This window comes from Centruroides sculpturatus, unplaced genomic scaffold (genome assembly GCF_000671375.1).
Source record: "Centruroides sculpturatus isolate CEXI.00-Female unplaced genomic scaffold, Cexi_2.0 scaffold274, whole genome shotgun sequence".
Classification (NCBI taxonomy): domain Eukaryota; kingdom Metazoa; phylum Arthropoda; class Arachnida; order Scorpiones; family Buthidae; genus Centruroides; species Centruroides sculpturatus.
Window position 1 is genome coordinate 667,917 of NW_019384458.1, and position 24,173 is coordinate 692,089.

Genomic DNA, 24,173 nt, shown 5'->3' on the forward strand with positions numbered 1-24,173 from the left:
TACTTCTTTTATACCCCCCTTTCATCGTTAAAACTAAAGCTGGGGGAAATATTAAAGAAAATAAGGTATAAGAACACGAGTAAAAACTGTTTTATAAACATAGGAATGGCAGTTTTGTTTATCCCTCCCCCCCAGCCTAGTATATTGGTCTCAGCAGTTGGCTGCTCAATATAACAGTATGTTACGTATTAACCAGCGGTATACCAAACTTCTCATTGATTGCCACACTTTGACGTCATCTAATGATTATTCAATCGTTGGGGCTAATCAACAGTTGGAGAGAACAGTTGATAATTACGAGGCTTGACAGTTGCTGTTGTCTGAGTCAATGTTTACCATCTAATGCTAAAGCTTGCATTCTCATTATGTAACCTCACACGGCGCGTTATATCGTAACTGTTACGACATCCGATTGCTTTATGATTGTCTTAGGTGTTCCGTCTTTGAATATTATCGGATTGGTTTGCGGTCGAAACGATTATGCCACCGACAGGTTAGATTAATGGGCGTTTTGATGGAAACACTTACAATTAAATACTAAACGGGGTCATATTCGATAAATAATCTATAAAACCGACGACTTTACTACCCGATAAATGATGAAATTCAACTTACAATCGGATCCTATCTTAGTTGCATTAAAAGATCCCGTGTTTTAAAGTCTTTACCCTTAAAACATCCTATCATTTAATGCACAGTTAAATCTTTTGTGGCTTGAAAACCATAGACACCAAAGAGATAACAAAGATTTAATTGTCTTTAGTGCAGTAGATTATTCTATGTTTTAAGGTCTTCTCTACCTTAAAATATCTTACCATTTAATACACTTAGGCCATTTAATGTCTAATCATAACTAAAAAGCCAATTTTTATTCTGATTTATAATTAAATACACCTCACTTTATCGACTTTTAAATTGTTAATCCTTATTATATTTAACAAAGTCTATGGGAGTGACTATAAACGTAGTATTCAATAGTTAGTAATTTCTCAGAACCTTTAATTTTTTAAACATTAAAATGGCATCTTAACATTAAATTGTAGGCGGTTTTAATTATTAATTGTCACAAAAGTTAAGTGTAGACTACGTAAAAGCGAATGAAATCGCTGGATGTAAACTTAAACACCATTGGAGAGACGTATGAAAAAAAGTGTAGTGTATAAAAAGTACGGGAATGATTTTCAATATAACGTCATCCTGAGTAGTTCTTGCATTTGCTGATGGTCATAAATGTACGCCCGTCAATCAGTGATTTTTCTGTTCTGACCTTTATTTCAATATGTGGGTGGTTTAATTAATACACTGTCCAACTTTGTCGCGTGTAATAAACACAGCATGAAGGATAAGCGACAATTAATTAGTGACAGAATGTAGGGCGTAGAAGCACCTGTCACCCTAATCTGTCTATCATTAGCGAGGCAGAAATATGCTGGATAGAGATCTGCTGTACAGTACTTCTTTTCTCTTCCTCATTGTGAATGATAATTCGCTTCATAACATCAACCATGAATCATCTCCAGCAATAATCATTTTTACATCTATTTTTCGGTCCAAGTAACATTTTTAATATTGTTCTAAGGGATTTAAAAGAGTAAAAAGCTAGTTAATTTATTAAGGATCTCTCTCTCTCTCTCTCGTCTTTTGATTTGTCCATTTCAGGCTTGCATCGACCATTGTAAATGGTCAACGACAAGAGAAATGCTTGTCTCGGTGGTGAAATACAGTAAATTTAAAGGTTTTAGTCTGCAGAAGTTAGATAATAAATTTGAGAAACAAATTGAAAAACGGAAGATTTGTAGGTGCACGTCAGAAGAGTGATATGTGGCTCGATAGATAGCTAAGTCTGTTCGAAGGAAGTGAATTATTTGTGGAAATTCTTTCGGACTGTCATTTCTTTTTTCGGTTTTGTAATTCATTTAATTAAGTGAAGTCGAAATTTTGAAACCATTCGCTTACAAATGTTTCAATTGTTAATCTTTCTCGAACCTAAAAGAACGTCGTCGGAATCAATTTTCGGTGGTTTGCTAGATAGGATTTATGAAGCAATAAAAATAGATCTAGAGGCGGCTGAGCTCCTAAAAATCTAAAAAGAAGTCTGAATCTTTGAGAATACACTCAATTGTCTGAATCAGATGGCAAAGAACTTATCGAGCGATCTCTTAGTGACCTTAACTTTCTAGCAACGTGGGGGGGCCGGAGAAAAGATGGAAGCCAAAATCACCATCGAGGCACACCATCTGTCTCAGGAGGGCTACTGTCGTTCAGATAGACAACACAATCGCAACACTGTCCTTGTTCTGTAAGTCATTTTTTCTCCGGCCTTGTAGCTGTCCACACCACATTTAGACAGGCAGCAGATGTCCACAGCTTACATCGCTGCTTTGCAAGATATTGTTTTGGCGAACGACTAAAAGGAGGAGACAACAAAGTTCACTCATATCACCAAACGCTAACACGAACCGAGAAATCGCTGTATAAAAGTCAACCAAACTAACTCTAGCTTCTGACGAATTAGGATCGGTAACAGATGGTGCTATTCGCCCTCAGCCATTTTGACGTGTACTCTACCCAAACTATTGTTTCGTCATTTTCTATGCGGTTTGTGGTTGACCCCTAAAGTCTCTTTTCTGACCGGATACCGTCGTCTTTTCCCCCTTCTTCCACATAAATTAACTACACTTTCGCTCTACTACAGTCTGCTACCGCCGATTTAATCGCATCCAACAAAAATCCTCAATTATTTAATCGAAAACGTTAAAAGTAATCCAAGAATTTCCCTCAGACAATGGCCGAAAATTCATAGTGTGACGCGTTAAATGAATCATCCCATCGAGACCCACCTTTCTATTTTATTATATTAGTTTTGCATTTTAATCCCCTAAAATTAATTCTGAATAAAATCGATAATTCGATACTTTGTCGATTTAACTTGTAGAAAAAAAAATTAATTTGTGATCCCCGAAGGAAGCCATCGATTCTCAACTCTTAATAAACTTTACAACTGTAAAAACTAAATAATAGACCGTCCTCAACCCAAAATTCGATAAATAAGTGGAAAATTAATTAATAATTTATAAATATTTTATAAAATAAACTTACTTTATCAAAGTTTAAAGTGTTTATACTCTAATAAATAAGTTATAAGTTAATTACCAATTAATTAAATTACGATTAAATTCTCTTAAAACACATGAGTCTAAACAATAAAATAATTTTAAAAACTGTTAATTTGATGTAAAATTTACATAATTAGCTGTAAAATATCAAAAATTCGAATATATAATTGTGTACGACAGCTGAAAGATGAAGCGTGCAGCGTAACACTGAAGTGAATTACGAGCATCTTCAATAATGTAAGAGGTGTGTAAAAATTGCCATAAATTTAGATGAAATTACCAGTTATTTTTTATATAATTACTTTTCCATATTCACTTGTAAACGTTTATTAATTTTTTAAATGAAATTATCGGTAAAATTCATTCTCGTTTTACAATATACCAGTAAGAATGATCGGATTTTCCACATTATCAGTTTCCTCCGAAGATAATAAGTCATAAATAAGTTCAGTTAGATAGCGTAACTGCCGAATTTATGGCACGACTGTTAACATACAGTAGACTATAGCTAATAAACCTAAATTTCAAAAGGATCTTTTATTCATCTTTACCTCTCCCTCTTTCTAATTTTCGTCTCCCTCTTATAATTCCTCTAATCATTTAAAGAGAAGAAACTAATTATTTAGACTGTAAAGGTTCTTTTATGTTTAATTTTTGGAAGAAAAAGTAGATAAAAGTGGGCGCTTGAGGGTGGTGAAGACGCGAGGGGGAACAGGAAAACAAAGGGATATAGGGGCAAAAATTCATTTTGAAATATATATGCTCTCCACCTCAAATTAGTAGTGGCTTGCCCCTGTACATCATACTTTTCCGTTAGCAATGGTCATCTATCTAGCTCCTTTTAGGGGGAAAGATTTGAATTGAAATAACGTGACTTCCGGTTTATATCGGACGTTCTTGTATTGTTAATCCGGGCCTTCTGTTCCTAAGCTTTCTATATCTGTATCTGGTTTTGAATTTCATTTATCTAACATTATTCTAGAAATTAAGGAAAGACAAATGGGACAGTGAGAAAATTTTTAGGTCTACAAGTTTTTTTAAATTGCAGCGCCAAATAAGCGCTAAAACGGGGCGTGAAAAGTTTATAAAACCCCGATATAACGTCATAGAATATTTTAAAAAGTTTGTAACCTACACAGACAATATTTGTTGAAAGACGTCCTAAATCAAGGAGCACTTTGAAAAATTCAGCTTAACACTTCTGTAAACTTTAATTTTATTTGCCAAGAAGAAAAATTTCGCGATAGAAACTATGATTAATTCGAGTAAATCATTAAAGAGTCGCAATAAAATTCACCTTTCGGCATAAAAGGCAATAAATATTTCCAGGAGACGACACTAAGTTTATCGGGGGGAAGAGGAACGGAGCGACATACAAGAGGCCAGTTTAACAAATTTTCTTATTATCTAACTACAAACGAAGAAAATAAGAAAAAGAAAGAACTTTATTATTTCCAAAAAGTTCGATAAGTTGAAGGAAAGGATTACATGGGGTGGCACAGCTGTCAATGTGTAACAGCCGTTTGCTTTCCTCGTGCGCACTTGGCCCCGAACCGTGTCCTATCAGCGTTATGAATGTGTGTTGCAGCTTCTAGGTTATAAGTGGATTACAATTGGCAGCAGAAGGATAGAGACCGCCGGATAGTGGAGATTGCTCCATCCATTACCTGCGGACCAATGGAGGATTATTACCAAATGGCACAGTTAATTGTAAACGATGCCACTTTTTGTGTCATATACCGTATCAGACGGTCGGTAAATATATAGATGTGGGGTAGACGAGTGACGAAACAACGAATAATATGGGGATTTTATCGTCGGTTTAGATTGTGCCACATGTTTACCGGACGATTTCTTATTCTTTTTGTTTTCTCGCTTGTTTTTTTAATGGAAGATCGTAAACGTCTGTGTTAAAAGGTGAAGTGGGAAGCGCGTATTGACAGTGGGAGTCGGAATAAAGAGACACGATTGAGGTGGAAAATAAGTGAGGTCGAAAAAAGATTCCATTTGTCTAAGAGGAAATGTTTGCTTCGTGGAATTCCGTTGTAGAACGCATAATCTAGCCATTCCTATGAAGGAGAAAAAAGACGGAACAAGAAAGTAGAATGGAGCAATGCCGACGGCGATAAGTCCTTAGCAATCACAAGCTGCGCTCTACTGGGCTGGCTATTTGTTTATTGAAAGAGCTGCCTTGTATGTTCAGTAGAGCTGAAAAAGCGGCCGTTTTTTCATCCGCCCGCATAATTTAGGGGGACGGTGCCATCGTAGCTACAGAGTCAACAGAGCCGTTTTATAGCGAGACCGTCCGAAGCAATAACGGTGTTCGCATGCAAACAAATGGCTAATCGACTCCAATCTTTAATGGTCCGCACAATCACTGTGAGAGAGAGAAAGACAGAGAGAGCGATAAAATTTTCCTCACTTACTTCGTGTCGGTTGCCAGCAACCTCTGGGCACCGTGCAGAGCGCGCGCGTGTGTGTGTCCCCCCTCTTAGAGCGCAAACACGCTGGAGAAACGGGGCAAAAGGCTCATCTGCATGGATGCTGATGATAAATCTCCGAGTAGCGAGACGGCCGACTCCAAAGCCTAACAGCCGGCCGTCCTGTGATTCGCTGCAGCGTCTTTATTGATAGCCGGATGAAACAAGTGTTGTCTGAGAGGCGCGCGAAATTGAACGGAATTAATCACACGGGCCGGGACTTTCGCAGCTTCTGCCGGCTGACGGTGTTGAACTTGATTGCACCAATTCCCACCAGTTTCCGATTTTTGCCCAACATCTTCCTGTCTCCACCCCTCCTCTTTTTCTCTTCGCCCCTCCCCCCTTCTCTCTCTCTTGCCACCTTTCCTCTTCCTCTAATAATGTACCTCCTCTCCGAAATCTTGGAGTTTGCTCTCTTGATTAAAATCCTGGAACGTTGCGCTTTGGAACTCATAAGTCCTTCCACCTAATATGAAGAAGTGCCGCATCTGCCGGCTCTTAGGTTAATATAGTTTCTTTAAATTGAACCTTTTTCCTCTTATTTACATCCAGATTTCGCCCATCTCTTATTGTCGTTCCGATTAAACTCCGCTGCTAACACTTTTACCGGTATTTAATTCTCCATATCCCCCCGTGTCTGGTGACGTTGGTTCGTAATGGACGATGCCAAATCTCTCGATTTTCCCAAAATATTATAACTAATTCTTATCTAAGCCCTTCTCTTGCCATCTTAAGTAATTAAAGCCGTCGCTTTGACTTATACAACCGACAAAAAGTCGCTTAAATGAATGCCTAAATATTATTCGTACGTAGAAAATTAAAAGTTATGAAGAAAACTTTGTAAACTTCGTTGAAAAAAAAAATAAAACTCTGTAAATTTCGTTAAAAACGACTGCGAAATTGTTCTATAATGTCAGCTAAAAATAGCATTAGACTTAAGAATATTTCCGTAAATATATCCATTATCCAAATTATTATTATAAAATGTTGAAATTAATATATTTAATGCCAAGAAAACATGCAAATTTGCCTTATTGAACGATAAGAGAAAGTTACTTTATTAACAAATTAATAACAATGATTCGATAATCAATTTTAAGTAACGAAAACCCCTTTAAAAATTCCACCTTTTCTTAATAATTTTCACGGATAATCGATGGTACAAATTGCTAATAACAAACATAATCAATGTAGTTTATTACTTCACCAATAATTTTGTTAATCAATAAATTGTAAAATTATTACAAACCGAATTTCTAACGAATTTTTTTTTTCTTTTTGTTATCTTATAGGAGAATTTTATAAATTAAAATTTTTAAAAATGAATATTAATCAGTGGAATTAATCCATGGATAAATTTTTTGCCCCGTTCTTCCTTCTGTTTTATTGTATTTTGAAATTTTAAAAGAGAATATAAAGCGTGCATGATTTTTAATTGTTTTTGGAGATTGTGAGAATATCCATTCAATTAAGGAATGATATAAGGAGCTGCACAATGAAGGAAAGAAGGAAAAAGAAAAAAAAAATTAAAGTAATCACGTGTAATGAATGAATAAAAGGCACACTCGGATGCAATTAATGTAATTAATGAGAAAGTAAGAAACACAATTTAATCAATTTAAGACAAAATATATGGAAATTATGACAAATTTATTAATGGATTTTCTCCACCAGTTTCTAATCTAAACAATGTAAAAGGATTTTAATTATATATTAACATAGATTAAAGTAAATTGTAAAAAAAATTATATAATTTAATTCCATCCGGCTATAAATTAAAATTTTAATAGTTAATTAGGTTTAGAGTAATTAAACACTTCTCTTTGTGGTTTAATTAAGGAAATGAATAATGAATTTTTCAATTTTTACTTTCTCTACTTTAAATTATACATTTACAGCTTATAAAATCGGATTTAAAGATGCGATTTGGATGCGAGTTTCGCCGACTTAAACGCTTTTAAATCGAGTTAAAAAATTTTTTCATTCGATTTAAATCACTCTACAAACGTAATAAACGGGTTTATTTACTATACAAACGTGTTTAAAATAGATAAATTCGCATATTTAATTAATTATTAAAGTCGTTTTAACGTTTATAACTCATCTTAAGCTATCCTCCGAGTTTAATACGTTCTTCGGCTTTTATACAAGATTTTAATCCCAGATAAGCATATTAATATATCTAATATACAGAATTCTACTCTATATATGGTTTATTAATTATTTATCAACTGAAATATTCATGATATCCATCTTACACACATAAACTGGCTTAAATTTGCGGCCATGGAGTCGAACGTTCAAGCCCATATACACAATAGAGTCGGGTCGAAATTGTAGGATATCAATTACGCCAATTAATTACATTTAATTTGAGATGCAATAATTAATTTACTATTCGAAAATAACGCCGGATCGGTTTATAGAGGTTTTCCTTAAATCGAGGTAGGCCTACTTCGTCCATGCGTAACGGTTTCGAGTGTCTATGTTAATGCAATCGGGAGGTATTATGTTAGGAGGATATACATCCGCGTTTTATTCGCTAAATTAGGGGATGCCTGGGCGGATTCATTCTCTATCGTGCCACGTCACATCCTGAGAGTGGTCCTGGTCTTCTCACCAGACAAACCAACCATAACATAAACCGTGTCAGCGTATCTAATGTGTCAATGGAGCGAATAACGCGAAACGCATTACATTAATTGATTCGTCGAGTAAAGAACGATTTCACTTAAAATGCTCTACTCATCCTTTAATAATATATTTTTATTACTATAAAAAATATATATATTTTTTATAAGTTAAAAAAAATCGAGCCATAGATTCAGTGTGAGAAACTTACGTTTACAAGTGGATTTCTTCGAGGAATTCAAGAAAATTAATTCACCACCGTGAAGAGGTTGTGTTTAATAGATTTTATTTGAATTTGTCATATCGTTTGCTTTGTATAATATATAAATATATATATATTAAAGTTTGCTGTGTTTATATTACTTTCGAATAAACATAAAAGGAAACAGTTATAAAATGAGAATTAACTGATAATAATCGAGAGATTACAACAGAAAAAGTTGGGATAAGGTGGAGATAAAGTTTTAAGATTTTGTAATTTAGCAGTGAACTTATAGTGAAGAAAATTTCCTTGTCAATACTGACCACTACAGTCACTAAAGTCCTAAACATATCCAAGCCAATAGTTACGATGAGGCTAAGACCTTTAACGATTCCCAATAGATGTGTCGTGGTCACACGATCCGTCCTCTATTATTCTCTCGACATGCCTGCACGTGACTGCGAGGGGACATTGGTTGTTCGCGACCCCATGTCCCATCTGTCATGCTGACGTTGTGTCCCTTTGTTCTAATGGGTTTACTTCCCAAACAAAACAATTACAGCTGGTCTAAGGCACAACTCTATCGGCTAGTCGGAGAAAAGTTGCCAGTCAATAACCATTAGTTAATCACCGTGTCTAAACACAAGTAGAGAAAGGAAGAAAAAGAAAAAATAAGGCCCCATACCAATCACTAACGTTAAGAATTATTCATGAAAATATCCTAATGTAAATCCGTCACAGGTCATTTGAAAATTCGCCCCCATTTTTATTGTTTGCACTTAAACCACGGGAGAAATAAGACGGGCGTTTTAAAATTATGTATAAGACATAAAGAATTTTATTTCGTTTTATTATGGATCGGCTTCTTTAATTCAACACCTACGCCGAGACTGCGGCATTCGAAAAAACTTGGCCAAAGGTATTTCCATTGGCGTGACGTCACAAAGTTAGGAGAAACAATTTCCTTTGGAGTACAAAACGATTGCCATGCATGTCTGATTTGGACGAAGCGTAGATAAACAGGGTCTCTATATACATAGCACCGTCATTGGCTACGGGCAAGCGGTACAATCAGACCAGTCGTCTCAAATCGTCTTTCCATTCAAATCGGAACAGTTTGCTTCAGATCCCATCCAATTTGAATCCTGGATACGGAAGATGCGGGGAAGAGTTGCGCTCCTCCCCCTCCTCCCAGGCTCGAACCATTAGACTAGGTTTTACTATCGGCCCCCCCGTTCTCCCCCGAGGGAAAGAAGACGGGCGAAAGAACGCTCGTTTCGACAAAATCGGAGTGGGTGAATTGATCGCGCGCGCAGAACATCTGTTTCTCCAGCAAGGCCCCGGTTGCTTGCACACACACGCACACACACACACACACCGCTCGACGGGCCAACGGAAAAACATTATGCAGAATTAAAACGCCATTGAGAAGCAATTTGCATCGGTCCAAGCTCGATTGGCATGGACGTTAGTGCTGAAGGCCATTTGTTTCCGACCGGTAGATCCACCCTTGGTTGTTTTTCGCCATCCATAAGGGATTGTCATATCTAGACTGAAGTACATCTGACGGTAGGCGTCATTAGTGGGCAAGTTTCTTCTCCGTCAGTCGACACCTTGCAGAGATGGTGCTTTGATCCGTTGCAAGGCATCTCTGGCTTTTTCACACGAGCTGCATAAGGCTACACTATGTGGACTGCTACATGATGGATGACTGATTTCTTAGTGTCAAAATTCCCTGATGCTGGGCGCTGTGATGCGCATGCTTTATACCGTATTTATCGCTAGATGGAACGCTCAATCTCTCTCGCTGAGATTTGTTGTTTTTCACATTTAAAAAATATATTGGCAGGCAATTACTTTCTTATTTTTGATGGCATCGGTCCTCCTCTTCCTCCTTCTTCTCCCTACATCCCGGTACTAGATTGATATTTTATAATTCATACTTTGCCGATCCCGAACTTATCTACTTTCTTAACACATCATTTAACAATAATCACTGCTTATTTACATTATTAATTAATTAAAATAATATAATTTTTTAAAAATATTCTTTAATTTAAATACGTAAACACCGTTTACCTCCAAAAATACTGGAAGTAAATAAAATAATTTCAGTCCACATACATTATATTTTCCTAATTAAAATGATCGTAAGATATTTTTTAAGTGCCCAAATCCATCTTCAAGCATATTTAGTTTAATATTACACTATCATAGGCCTACATCATTGATTTCTATCTCTAATAAGCATCCTCTACTCCTCTAAAGCTTCCGAAAATAGACCACTAAGATAAGAGTTATCCTGGTGTTACACGAATCAATTAACTTTCTATAAGATCTAGTTGATCAATTATTGAAAAAAAATTCGTCTATTAAATTTCTATAAGATATTTATACATTTTAATCTCTTCTAAAACAGAGATGAATTTGGTGTATAACGACCAAAGAATGCAAATTAATTAGGCTAACACCTTACACTTTTAAGTTGTAAGTGTTAAATGTTTGCTTAATTTTCAATAAAAGAGTGTAAAGTAATGAAATAATATGATTTAATTCCTTTATGCTTCTGTTATAATCACCCAAATTCACTCGACTCGCGTCAAATGAAGAGAATTTATAAGAACGGAATGACTAAGAACGATACAGAAAATATTCATAAATGTAAATGTCACTAATGACCTGGTAAAATTGATGGTACCGAATTAATGTTCCCTTGATAATAATGAAAACTGTTAGAAAATTGAGCATCATACACAGTAACTGATAATCTAAAACACTTTCTGTAAATTATATTTACAGAATTTACTGTCATTCTGTTTACAGAATTTTACAGAAGTGAAGTTTAAAATTCCCTCACAGTTAATTTTTTTTTTTATACTTTTAAATCGGATAATTGATTTATAATTAAACTGAAATTAAAATTATTTCTTAACTGTAAATTATTCGATTGCTTGACTTTATAATTATAATTTATATTATTATTTTTAGGTTAGAGTTAATAAGGTAAATTAACCTACTCGTTTAACTGCGTACTTATTTGAGACAATAGATGATGAAAAAGTGAAAGTACTCAATAAAAAATCGATATTTGAATCCATTACTTTCGCTGTAAAATTTGTCTTCATAATAGTAATTATTTCCCTCGTTTATCGGCGGTATAAATTTATAAATACATCTCCCGAAATGTTTTATTTTTGAGTGACTTAAAGTATTAAAATTATCGAATAAATATATGTATAAAAGCTTAAAAATATATTCTCTTCTCTGTAAAGATGATATGTAACGAGCACTCTCCTGTTGACAATTTTAACAGCGAAATACGATAAAGTTTACACGTAAAAATTAAAATAATATTTTAATTTTATAATTGCCTTTTATATCCGCTATCCGGAAACATTTTACCACTCATTAATTGTAAAAAACAAAGAAGAATATAAAGGCCAAACGGCGCCATAAAATTAATTGTAATTATTCTCTATATACCCTTTAAAACACAAGAAAATTTAAGAAAAAAAAAAGATATGTTATTATTAAAACAGATTGTTGTATGCTACAGAAATTTACTTCATTTGGAAAGGAGAAAAAAGATAATTTCGTCATAAGATAGTCTTTAAAATATGATACTGAAGGCTCTTCCAAGAATACTTACAGTATGCTAATACGATTCTACACAAAAACTACAACATATTAAATGAGTTTCTTCATGCCATCGTTGTACCTCCTTCCACTCACGCTATTAAATCTAAGTATAGATATTTCTAAGATTGACCACCTCTTTTTTTTTCTTGACGCATTGGAACACAAACAGTAATGTTACTAAATGTCGTTCCGGGTCCAGCTGTAATTGTTTAATTAAGAATGTGCGTCATTTATTCCCTGCACCAATCAATAGAAATGGTTCGACTTCGCCTTAATGATAGAAGCAAAACTATCTTGAATACCTAGTAACTTAAGAAAGCCTTTGCCTAATTGTCTACGGTGTAATGACGTAAAAGAAATGTTCTTTTCTGGGTTTCCAAACTTTAATTCTAATTTGGCTCCCCCCTTTAATTTTTTTTTCCTTCGTCCTTCCTTTCTATTGAATTAAGAAACTGGAAGTTTACAAAATGAAGGAAGCTCGCCTATTCGGATAAATCAAATTTTTTTTCTTTTGTTGTTTTTCCTAAGCGATTTATGGGATTTATGTCCAGACTATCTGGTATTAAAATCGAAAATACATTAAAATACACTCAAAAAGTCAAAATTTCCCCTTATGCTTCGGTGTCTAAGGGTAATTTTTTAATTGTTCTTTCTTATTCGAGAGGAACGAGATAAAAAAAGTTTGGGCAATTCTTAATTGTTCTTTCTTATTCGAGAAGAATGAGGAAAGAATTTTTGGGTAATTTTTAATTGTTCTTTCCTTTTCGAGAGGAATGAGGAAAAAATTATTGAGAAAATTTTTATTATTGTTAGAAACTAAAGTTTTCGAGAGTTGTGAAGAAAAGTCTTGGTGGAGGAGAGGTTATTATTTAGCAACAAAAGACTAAATGAAACCAATATAAAAAAAACTGCCATTACTAATGACCGTATTATGAAAAGAAGGAAGTGAATATAAAAAAAACAAAAAGTGGAAATTAACGTTTCCACAATGCTGAGTGGCAGAAATTAACATGATCGATTGTAACACATTAAGCTACTTGGTTCCATTCTCTTTAATATGCCTTAACTGCTTTTTCATTGTCACAGTAAACTGTATGATAAGCAAGGCGATTGGTATTCTTCAATTAGAAAAAAAAGAAATTTCCCCAGAAAAATTTTTCCCTGAAGATGAAAAAGACCCTTTTGATATTCCATTAGCACTAATTGACTGATTTTTGAAAAATAAGCAAAAATATTACCTTCTCGAGTATTTTATAAGCTTTTTGAGTGCCATTAATGAATGCGTAATTTTAATTAGTTTAGGTGTTCTTACATTTAATTAGTTAAATTGTAATTTAAACAAAAATATTCCCTGTAATTTCATCTTAATTACCTCATTTTCGGTTTCGCTCCGATGCATTTCTTTAAGTCTCGACAACACTTTTACCGAGTCGTATCGAGTAATAAAAGCGAGACAAAAGGGGGAAAAAACACAAGGAATTTAGAATTACAGCGTGTAACAACATAGTTTTGAAGGAGCGTGAAGTTAAAGTAGAAGCTTAGCATCATTTATGGACCTCAAAACTTAGCAGTAAATAGGCTGAAAGGGAGATATAACTTAAGCCTTGAGGGGGGAGGCTATAAGATAAAGAGCCTTATAATGCCGGCTCGAGAAGTATTGTTACGACGACGAAAATAGCACGCGCTTATTGTTACGTCAGTTTACGCGTAACAGATTCTTAAACGAGTAATATCCAATCAAATTTCCTCGTGTTCATTTGCTTTATCGTAGAGAAATTCGCTATAAATATTGCTTTGTATTCATCCCGTCTGTGTTCTGAGTTGTGTCGAAGAAGTTGCAGTCCTACGTGTTGTTATTTTTATCTGAGTCAGACACTCTTTACATATTTTATGACATGTAATAAAATGTTTAACAATGAAGAACTGCCTTCATTTCGGTACTTCGCATAAACGTTATCCTGAAGGCAATACCATTTATCCTAGATATAAGTAATTCATTTTGATAAAATAAAGAAAAAATAATGACTACGCTAGTCGAAGAAAAAGCGCTTTTTCCTCTTTAAATAATTAGATTACAAAGAGAAAAGGGTCGCTTCAATTCTCGCTAAATACATAGATTTTTCGCGACTAAACATTTATGATCCCGTCCTTCTACACTTTTTAAATTTTTATAATTTAATTTAAATGAATCAGAAAGACCGGGGGGATCGTCTAATCTTGTATTACACTTACGACTTCTATATGATAATATTTTTATTTCCCTTATTGTTCGTGTAGTGTTTATATTAGACTCTCTTTTATGAGTGTTTAGATGATATTATTATGTATTTTTTTTACATAAATTCCATCAATAAATGCATTTAGAAATAAATTTTATTACAAAATCCATTCGTCAAATTGTTTAGATTTATTTAAATCTAAATAATTACTATATTTAGATTCTATAGAGTATAAGTTTGTAAGTAATGCGAGTGAATTTTACATTAAAATTCGCTAATTTTTTTTTAGAATTTTAGGGACTTAAAATAGGGATTTAGGGGAATTTAAAATTAAATATAATTTTACTATATTTTCTAAACATTTATTTCTTTAATTTTTAATTATATAAATCAACTAGGAGAAATTTCTGAGTTCAATTTTAACACAGACTTTAGTATCAAACAAATTTTAGCTTCCATTTTTATTAGAATATACGAAACTACTCACAATAGTTTATAATGTAACGTTAATGGTACTGATCTAACATGTGTGACGTGAAAATTTTACAATTCACTTATTTTAAGATGCTTCAACAGCAACTAAAATTGGATCAATTATACTAATTTTTAGGGAAAAAATTGCTATTATTTTATTTATTTTTTTATCAAAATGTTCTAGATTTAAAAATATATACTCTGAGAATGGAGTGAAACTTTTTATTTTCTATAAAAATCAAATAAATAACTTAACAAGCGTAGAAATTATCTTAATTTTGAATGGTGAGAATGCTTTAAAACGAATTGATTTATTTATTTTAATGTAAGTAGGTATAAAATATAATTATATACACTAAAATCTATTGCATGTAAAATTTAAATTACATTAAAAATTTTAAGTCTGTGTAATAAATTAAATAGAGAATAATCACAGAACACAATTAGCTTAGTTCATAGCTTGAGCTAGCTCTTTTCTTTGAATAAAAGGTTAATTTCTTTACGTGTTAACCACCGTTTTATACGTAATTTTACATCGTAATTTTGTTCTTTATAACAAGATTAATACGATTTAATTTTGAATAAAATCCAATATTTCTAACGAATTTACATACGACATAAGTTTGTAGACACAGTAAAAACTTTGCAATTCTGATTTACAGTCTACAAGCTCTTTAAAATCTAGCATGAAGTTTCACAAATGGAAGGATGGTTACAAGCTAAACCCTCCAAGAAACAGTTTCCTTTTTTTCTATTACAAATAAGGGTGGTTTCTGTGTGATGTTGCTCATCGTGTCTGAACCATCCCGTTAATACAATGAACACAGCATTTTTCTCCCCCTTTCTTTCTAACAAGTTCGTTTTATATTCAGATTCTTTGAATTTCCATCGATGCTTTTGGCCAGTGTCTCCAAACTTTTTGGCCTGAAAAATCCATTATTCGTCTCCTCTTTAAGTATCTCGCTCTCGAGGGATCGACCCTCAATTTTAGAAACACTGTGGCAGACTAAACGTGTTGAAATTCGAGTTTTTTTAAATCTCTTGTGATTGGGAATTTTATTCTCTCAAAAATATTTCAGAGAAGACTTTAGAAAAAAAAAAGAAAAAAAAAACGTAATATATGTTTTCATAATCTGATGATAATTCTTCTGGATATATGAAAATAAAAATATATCCAAATGGGTAGGGGGAAAATCTGTTTACAGTTACATTAGCAGTAGGAGAAAGGAGAGTAAAACGGATTTTCTGAAAGGGGAAGCAAATAAAATGTTTGGAGAAAAATTGACTTAGACTATCCATAAGTCAAACGTCAGATTCTAGCTCCTGTATGCAGACTAGATTTGAGCCAGTGAATAAATAAATTGATATAAATTGATATGATTTGAATACGAATCTCTGTCTCTACCCTTTCGGAAGATGCATTGTTTCATTTATTGTTCCATTAACAAAAAGTTGGCAAGGTCTAGTTTATCTTTAATAATAAACCATTAAAGGGTGCTTCATCATTAGCTGATGAAGATCTCTGGAGAGAATTTTTAAATATAGCCTATATATATAAATAAAGGTTAATCTTTGTAAATATTATCTATAAATAATTTCGAGCTACCCTTTTTTTTTTTTTTTGGCAAATAGTTATCAATAGTTGTACAAAGAAAAAAAGAATGATCAAAGGCAGGAGAAAAATAACGATGGTCACTAAACGATCTCCAATTGTCAAAAAAAGTGACAGATGTTTAGAAACGAAACAGGTTGTTTTTTTATCGTCGAAAATTCCGTCAACAAGATAAAAAGGCGCTAGAACATAACGTAAAAATTGTCAGTAAAAGGTCAAGAACTTCGACGAATTGATCCGGAGCTTAATCTTGTCATTGCAAGTCACATCTGGACAGTCAATAGATTGTGATCAATGCGTTTGTACTCAGTTTAAGACGAAACAAATGGATAGCATTCTGCTGACCGCTAGTTCCGGATAAGATAGAGAAAAACATCAAGTGCAAGCCCCCCCAATCTGTCTGATTCTCATCGGAGAATCCATTTGTTCTAACGTTCACAACTAATCTCTGTTTAAGTAGCTGACATGGATTTGACACAGTGTCGGCTGACAACGAGCAAACTTGGTATTCTACCCCCTAAATTCGTCTTCCCCAATCTTTGTTCTAGTGTCGCTGTCTTCACGTTGGCAACTTACTGAAAGTTGCTGCATGTTGGGTAATTAGTTTGCTGACAATTAATGTCAGATCTTGTGTCAGACACCTGGACCTGTGACAACCGACTGCGACTTGCCAACTTCCAACAAAAGATGGCAACCGGCTTCCTTATGGATTCTTTACTAAATAGATAATATAAACTCACTCGCAGCACAATCTTTTTTTTTACGTACAATTTTATAAATTTACACGAAGCATCCTCGTAACTTTTCATCTCCGAGTTAGACTGATATAAAAATGAAATATGGCTAGGGTACTTCTTATGCAAGAAAAGAATGGAAGATTTAATGGATTTAATTAATAAAAGTTGACGTCTAATCAGTTTAATAGTAATTAAGAACGATTAGTTATTAAAATTAGTCCAACTCTCTAATTGATTTGCCATTTTATAAATTAATCTGGGATAAAAACTACCGGTCTTGAATCATGGCTGCATCGGTTATGATTCAAAATTAAACAATATTATCGAGAATACAATGGTAAGCAATCGCCATTGATTGACTCTTTTCTTATAAATCATGAATTTCCAAGCACAAAGATAAGGATAGCTCCCACGGATCTTCTGTTTGATGTCTCTCTCACATAACGTAAAGTCAACATTGGGAACTTTATAATCCATTGGTATGGACACCAGATTGAAGGACTACCCAGCTTGGCAAACACTGGTGTCTAGATTAAATGGCACAGTTTAGAGGGATATCAAGAGGAAGGGGGGGTGCTATCACGTATTATTTATTATCTTCATACATTTTGGCTGCCAATCAAATTAAGGACGGTATTACAGTCTATCGGGAACTAGTGGGTAGTCTGATGGGGTGAGTCAGAGTTGAAACACTACTTTAATTCTAACAATGATAAATGGGCATCCATAGTATTGTGTTCGAGATTCGAGGCCTAATTAAATTAACTCTATGAATGCAATATGATTAGGGAAACAGTGAAACAGGCTGTTTGTTAATTGAATGCTCTCGCTTTTATGCCTGTTGGATAGAAGGGAGAGAGAGAGAGAGAGCATAAATAGGAAGTTCGGTGGTAGATGCGGTCTCATACACACTTAAATTTAATTTATAAAAGTAATAATAGTTTATTCGGTTATATAAATTAAGCGAATTCTAAGTGCTGTGCTTAAATCGGAAAGTAAATTTAAATGGTGTTTTAACTATACGATTCCTTTTTGCATTTGTGCGCCGGAGAATTAAACTTTGAAAATAAAATAATCGCATTCTCGGTAATTTATTAAAAAGTAACGATCTCGTTTAAATTTATTCTTGACCAGATAAAGTTTGCATAAAGTTAATAGGCTATAGTAACAATTAAAATGCATTTATAAGCCATTACTTAAGTTGTTTTTAGTGAAGTCATTAGTTCATTTTTCTCCATTTCTATTCTTTATTTTTACTTGACCGGGAATTAAAAAGAAAAAAAAAAGAATTAAGACCAAACTCTGTCGCTATCTTCTTTTAATGTATTGTTCTTATTATGTCCTCCTCTTCAAAGATCGTGCAGGATATTTATTCGTCCCTTTGCTGTCATGTAATGCCCGTTAAAAAGATCAAGAAAGAATAGTCCATTTTGGTTCAAAAATAAATGGACTTTTAAAAGGCATAATGTCCCCTAAGTGGCCATAAAATCCCATCAACACACGTGCACAGGCGACAGGCCAAAACCCGCCCTGCTTCTTAAAACTGCGCATGCCAGACACGCCTGGTGTAAGGTCACTTCCGGTCACGAGCTTTCGGTTTTCACAGCTTCCGGTGGCCTCCTCCTCGCTCCGCATCTATTAAGTGACGTCCTCTGAGATGGAAGAAGACTGCTCATTATTCGGTCTCTTAGCAACCATCTCCCAATCACGTCACATCCCGCTCCTTTGAGGACGTAGCGATAACCAATGGGCTTTCGGCAAGTTCCGATCTTTTACCATCGTCTGCTGGACCTCTTCAACTGTCCAGTTCAACCGATACATTTTCTGTAATTCTCAATAACAAGAATGAAACAATATTTTCGCCCACGCTTTCTAAATATAGACGACGTCCCTTTACAGATGGACTAGCGATGTATTCTTTTATCAGAGACAACACGGCATCTCAACAGATGGCTCTAAAGTCACCTTACCAAGCTCCACATCCTCTCGGACATCTTTTGACTCGCCCGCCTTTTGCGATGTTGCCTTTCTATGGGAATGCCGCTTCTCTCTACCGTTTCGGCACCGGGCTATCTACCACATCTCAAGACGTGTGCCGCCCTTCGGCATCCACCGTTTCTGACGTCACTTGGCCTCCTATGCTGACGGGTCACACGCCTTGGAGTGAGCAGCTGGCTAACATTGCAGGTATGGAAGAAAGGCTCGTTTATTATTGTCTCGTGCCAGACTCGTTTAACGTATTTTTAATGTCGGATGATATTTTGTAGCTAGAAACCAAGCGGAAACATCATTGGCACAAGGCAGGAAGAAGGCCTGGAGGCCCACTTTTTCCGGTCATCAGATTTACGTTCTGGAAAAGACATTCGAGCAAACTAAATATCTAGCAGGACCAGAAAGGGCTAAATTAGCATACGCCCTTGGAATGTCCGAAAGTCAAGTTAAGGTGAGTACAATCGCAATTATTATTAAACTTTTAAAAATTAATTTTATTCACAAATTTAATCAGGTAAATTACAATTAACCCGTATAACAGTTGCAATTCTAGTAGTGGTAGAGTCAGTCATTTTTTAAATTTAAATTTATGAATAAAATTAATTTATTAAATTTATAATTTTTTATAGGTTAAAATAATATTAATTTTTATAAAATTTGCTTAAATATTCATTTAAATTGCATAAATATTAATTCTTATAACTCTGAAGAATAAAAGGAAAATGTGATTTATGGTAAGCAAGGATATAAAATGATGATGGAGATGGCAAGAAGATAGGAGCGATCATTAAATGCATGAATATAAAATTCATGACAATTTATCAGGCAAAAAATAGAACAAATTTTAATTCTATTGATATTATTTTTTTATAAATTTCATTTCTTCTTTGTTTTTCTTATAAAATTTCAAAATTGAAACGTAGTCTTATCCCAACGACTTTAACTTGATCAAAATGACAATCTTCCGTTATTATACGGTTTAACAGCAATTCCAATACAAAGTCAGCAACTTAATATTAATTCCGATATCAAAATTCAGTCATTCTTGAAAATCGATATTAATTTGTATTATTAATCAGCTTATTAATATTTGTACCCAAATGTAATTGCCAATATATGACAATTAACATTAAAATGAATTCAATTAAATTTAATATAAATTAAATCAAATTTTGAAATATTCTTCGTAAGAATTTATTAAACGTTAATGCCTTTGGATTCCATCCGAATTTGGTAGGTAACAGCCACGAATTTACTCACCCTCCAAAGCCTGACACGTGTCTAATAATTTAATATAGGGCCTGGTTCTAGTTTTATCAAAAATCATTTATTTAAATTGCCATTAATATGTATAACACGATGAAAAATCGAAGTGTGTATCAATATTAATGCAATAAATGTTATCAGCGTGTCTTAGATGCCGGCTTACACGTTGGAGGGGAACGTTTCGTCTTCTATTTTCATCTCGTGTTCATTATTTAGGGACTGGAAACGATAACAAGACCAGATAACTTTATTCAAATTCATGTTAATTAAGTAATATCTTCTATGAACGAGTATATTGCTAAATAATAGTCTCTTAACAAGATCGTTTACAATAGAAATTTGCATTCCTAAGATTTTAATTTCTCCTTTGTTTAATTATACAAACATGTTTCCGATAACCTCTATCGGGGCACACTTTAATTTTATCTAATTATGTTTGTGTTTAGTAAAAATTTAATAATGTGTAATTAGCGATTTCAATGGTTATTAAAAGTAATCATTAAGAGTGAAAAATATCTCGTATTGTATAATACACAGTGCCTTTAATTGTGTAAGCATGTTTTATTTATATTATATAACCTAATCTGTAAAAACTAAATCTAATTAATTTATGCTCCTGAAAGTATTATTTATATAGGTTAAATTGGATAATTATTTAATAAATAATTTAGAATAGTTTTGCATTATTCTCTAGTTCGTTGTATAGTTTAACCTTCCTTGTATTTAATAAATAGATTATGGGTATTAATACTTATGTTTAAACTTTTCAAAATAGTTTTATAATAGTCTCTGTGTTACTAGAAGCAAAGATTTTACGCGTAAAAACATTTTAAATCAACGAATTTAAGTATTTATAGGGATGATGGCTGAAGTTCACGCCATTCGAATTGAAAAATACACAGTATAAATGAGGTTTTATTTGAGGGAATTTGTGTAGTTTGAAGAATTCTTGTGTTTAAGTGCAAATTAAAAGGATAAATTATTAAAGAGTGATGCCAGAGCAATCAAAGAATTACCCAAGAACTTATCTTTTAATAGTACAAAGTGAAAAGTTATTTTGTTAAATTAATGAAATTGCAAAATAAACATTTGTCATTTTTGCAATATTAATTGAGTAAGAAATGATCATTTTGCTAGTCAATTTTTAATTAAAAGTTTGATTGTTATGTCATATCCCTCGGTTGATTCTGTTAATGGCATTATAGTGAGCTTTTGCAAAGACAATTTCCTCTTTCCATTAGCCTTGGTCGTTACTTCTCCACTTCTTAATTCAATAAGGACATCTTTACTCAAGGATGCATTTAATTATCAATTAGGGTTGTTCCTTAATCAACATGATTTGATTATTGTGACAAATTGCTACTGAACGATCTTTGTTTTCGAATCTTGTTTTGATCACGGCCATTAATTTAATGCTTGCCCTATTCTGGTATACATAATATACTTTTTGGGTAGACGAAAAAGTGGGTCCTAAGTCGATATACCACTTAACTGTACCACTTAGCGGTTTGCTGGGTACGTACCAGTTTAAACTTTGCCTTAGTTCGATGTCCACGTGACAGTGCTCCGGCGCAAATGTCGAATATGGTGCGGACTTCTTGATCCATCCTCTGGTCCATCGGTTCTGGTAGTCAATCAATCGACAGAACAGACGGTCATCAATCAAATTTTCTGCGAGTTGGCGGAAGAAGTGGCGACAAAACTGCTGTCTTCTCAGGTGGCAGATGTGTCCAGCCTCCTGGTTCCACTTGACAAATGTAGTCAAGTCTATTACCGTAGGAGGGGGTTTAGATGGAAATACCGAGAGAAAGAGCAGAACCTCCATGCTGAACATTATCCCATGATAAATGACCCTTTGTCATAATCTGGCAAAACGAAGATATTAAAATAGGAACATTCTTCAACGTCGGACCGATTGCTCGAGCGCCCTCTGCTGGCTCGAGATGTTTATTTCACGTATCTATCAATCAATTGGCCGTCACGAACGAATTTAATTTTAGTAATGTCGAGTTTTTATATATATTTTTTTAGGTTCCCGTCTCCCCGCTGGCTTACTAAAACTTTTCGTCGGAAGAAGAGAATTGAATGCCGTCAGTTTGATACTCATTCGTTTTACCCAATGGCTTCATGGTAAGCAATGATGGCTTTCCTCTCGGCTCGCTTTCAATGAAGTGGGTCCTAATAGTTGCTGCCAAATACGTTTGAAGAAAATTAAGGCCTGTCAACACTTAAATCTACAAATGCACGAATCCGACTCTATATCTTTTGCCTTTCTTAACAGTATTTAAAGCCCATTATCTCCAATTCTTACCAATTAAATTAAAATTACACTTGACTGACTAAACATTGGATGATTTTAAGTTCGATTTATTGACTTTCCGATTCGTTTCGTACCCATAAAACTTAATTTAAAAGTTTAGTAGGAATTTTTGCATACTTCCCGAGAAATTTAAGTAGGAATTAATGATTAAGAAGTCGAATTCATTAATATTTTATTCTAGTTTAGTAATTAGGATTTGCCTTGGAGACTGTGTTTACAACTTGCAATACGCGAAAAAACATTCCTAATTTCTAATTTCTTTCTTGCAATTGAGAGATATAACAGTATAAAAATGAAATAGTTGATGAAATATTTTATTGCTGTGCCAGTCTATCTTCAGACACAAGAAATATATAGAAGCTTATTGACCTTTCTGTACAAAAAGATAAAAAATTGCTTTTAAGAAGAGGATATTTGAAGCGGAAAGTATTTTTTAAACAACAATTTACTATTCTAAAATCATTTTCTAAAAATAAAATTTCACTTTATTTCACAGAGAAGAAAGGGTCAACACTTTCGTGTGAAGATATTTATTATTTTTGTAAGAACAAAATAATAAAGAATTTCGTTAGGTCTTTATATATTAAGTAATAAAAATAACAACAGAAATTCTGAGTTGGGCCAAAATTTTTATCACTTTTAACCGAATTAAAATCGGAGTTTATTTATACCATACATAAAAAAATTGAAGGGAAATTAATTTAGGAAAGTATTTTTTTAGTTAATGTTTATAAATAGTTATATAATCAAATCTTTATTCTTAATTAAGATTAAACGATTAACACAATTATTTAATAAAAGGAAGTAGAAAAGTATAACGAGATTCAATAATTACTTAATAATCAGAGGAGGGAAAAAGACAGCAACCGAAAAAGGAAAGAGAAAAAAGAAGTCGTTAGTTATTTCGAACTACTTATTTAAAATCTCTTTTCTTATAAATTCTCCATTTAGCGAATAAAAAAAGAAAAATTAAAACAAACATATCGGGACCAGATAGGAAGGAGGAAAGAAAAAGGAAGCGAGAAGACAAGTTGTAATAGTGTAAAAGAGAAAGTGTCAAAGGATCAGGTTGCTATAGCCATTTCGCTGATGATCATGTAAACAGTCATTAGTCGAAGCTTATTCTTGCCTGTAGTTGATGGGAGACGTCAGTGCTGGCTTATCGCCAGCCACGGCTGCTGGTGTGTATAAATCATTGGGACAAATCCCACTGTCAAATCTGCCTAAGTGCTCGGATCGTTTGTCTCCAAGTCGGTGCAATTATCATGACAAAATGGTACTGTAATCGCCGACTTTAATGTACGTCAGCCACTACGATAGCGGCCTCTCTAATTTTAGATGTTTGCTTCTCAAATCGACCCTTTCTCAATCACTTTCTATGTTGGTGTTGTGATTGATTAAAGATCTGGCACAAGATCGTTCCTCCTCTTTGATGCCATCGACTTTTGAATATTTGGAAAACGAATTGACTTTCTTCCTCGATTT

At 33.7% G+C, this 24,173-nt stretch overlaps 1 protein-coding gene across 3 annotated transcripts in view; it reads left to right on the top strand.

Moving 5' to 3' along the window:
- LOC111620718 (homeobox protein Nkx-6.2-like) overlaps positions 1 to 24,173 on the top strand; it is a 54,983-nt gene that overhangs the window by 28,786 nt on the left and 2,024 nt on the right. For 2 of the 3 annotated variants that reach the window (XM_023362706.1, XM_023362707.1), the window contains 2 exons: positions 19,010 to 19,297; positions 19,378 to 19,553. In XM_023362706.1, coding sequence (XP_023218474.1) covers positions 19,021 to 19,297; positions 19,378 to 19,553 — 453 coding nt within the window. In that variant the 5' untranslated portion in view covers positions 19,010 to 19,020. The remainder of the gene's footprint in view (positions 1 to 19,009; positions 19,298 to 19,377; positions 19,554 to 24,173) is intronic. The other variant, XM_023362708.1, reaches the window with a different exon arrangement.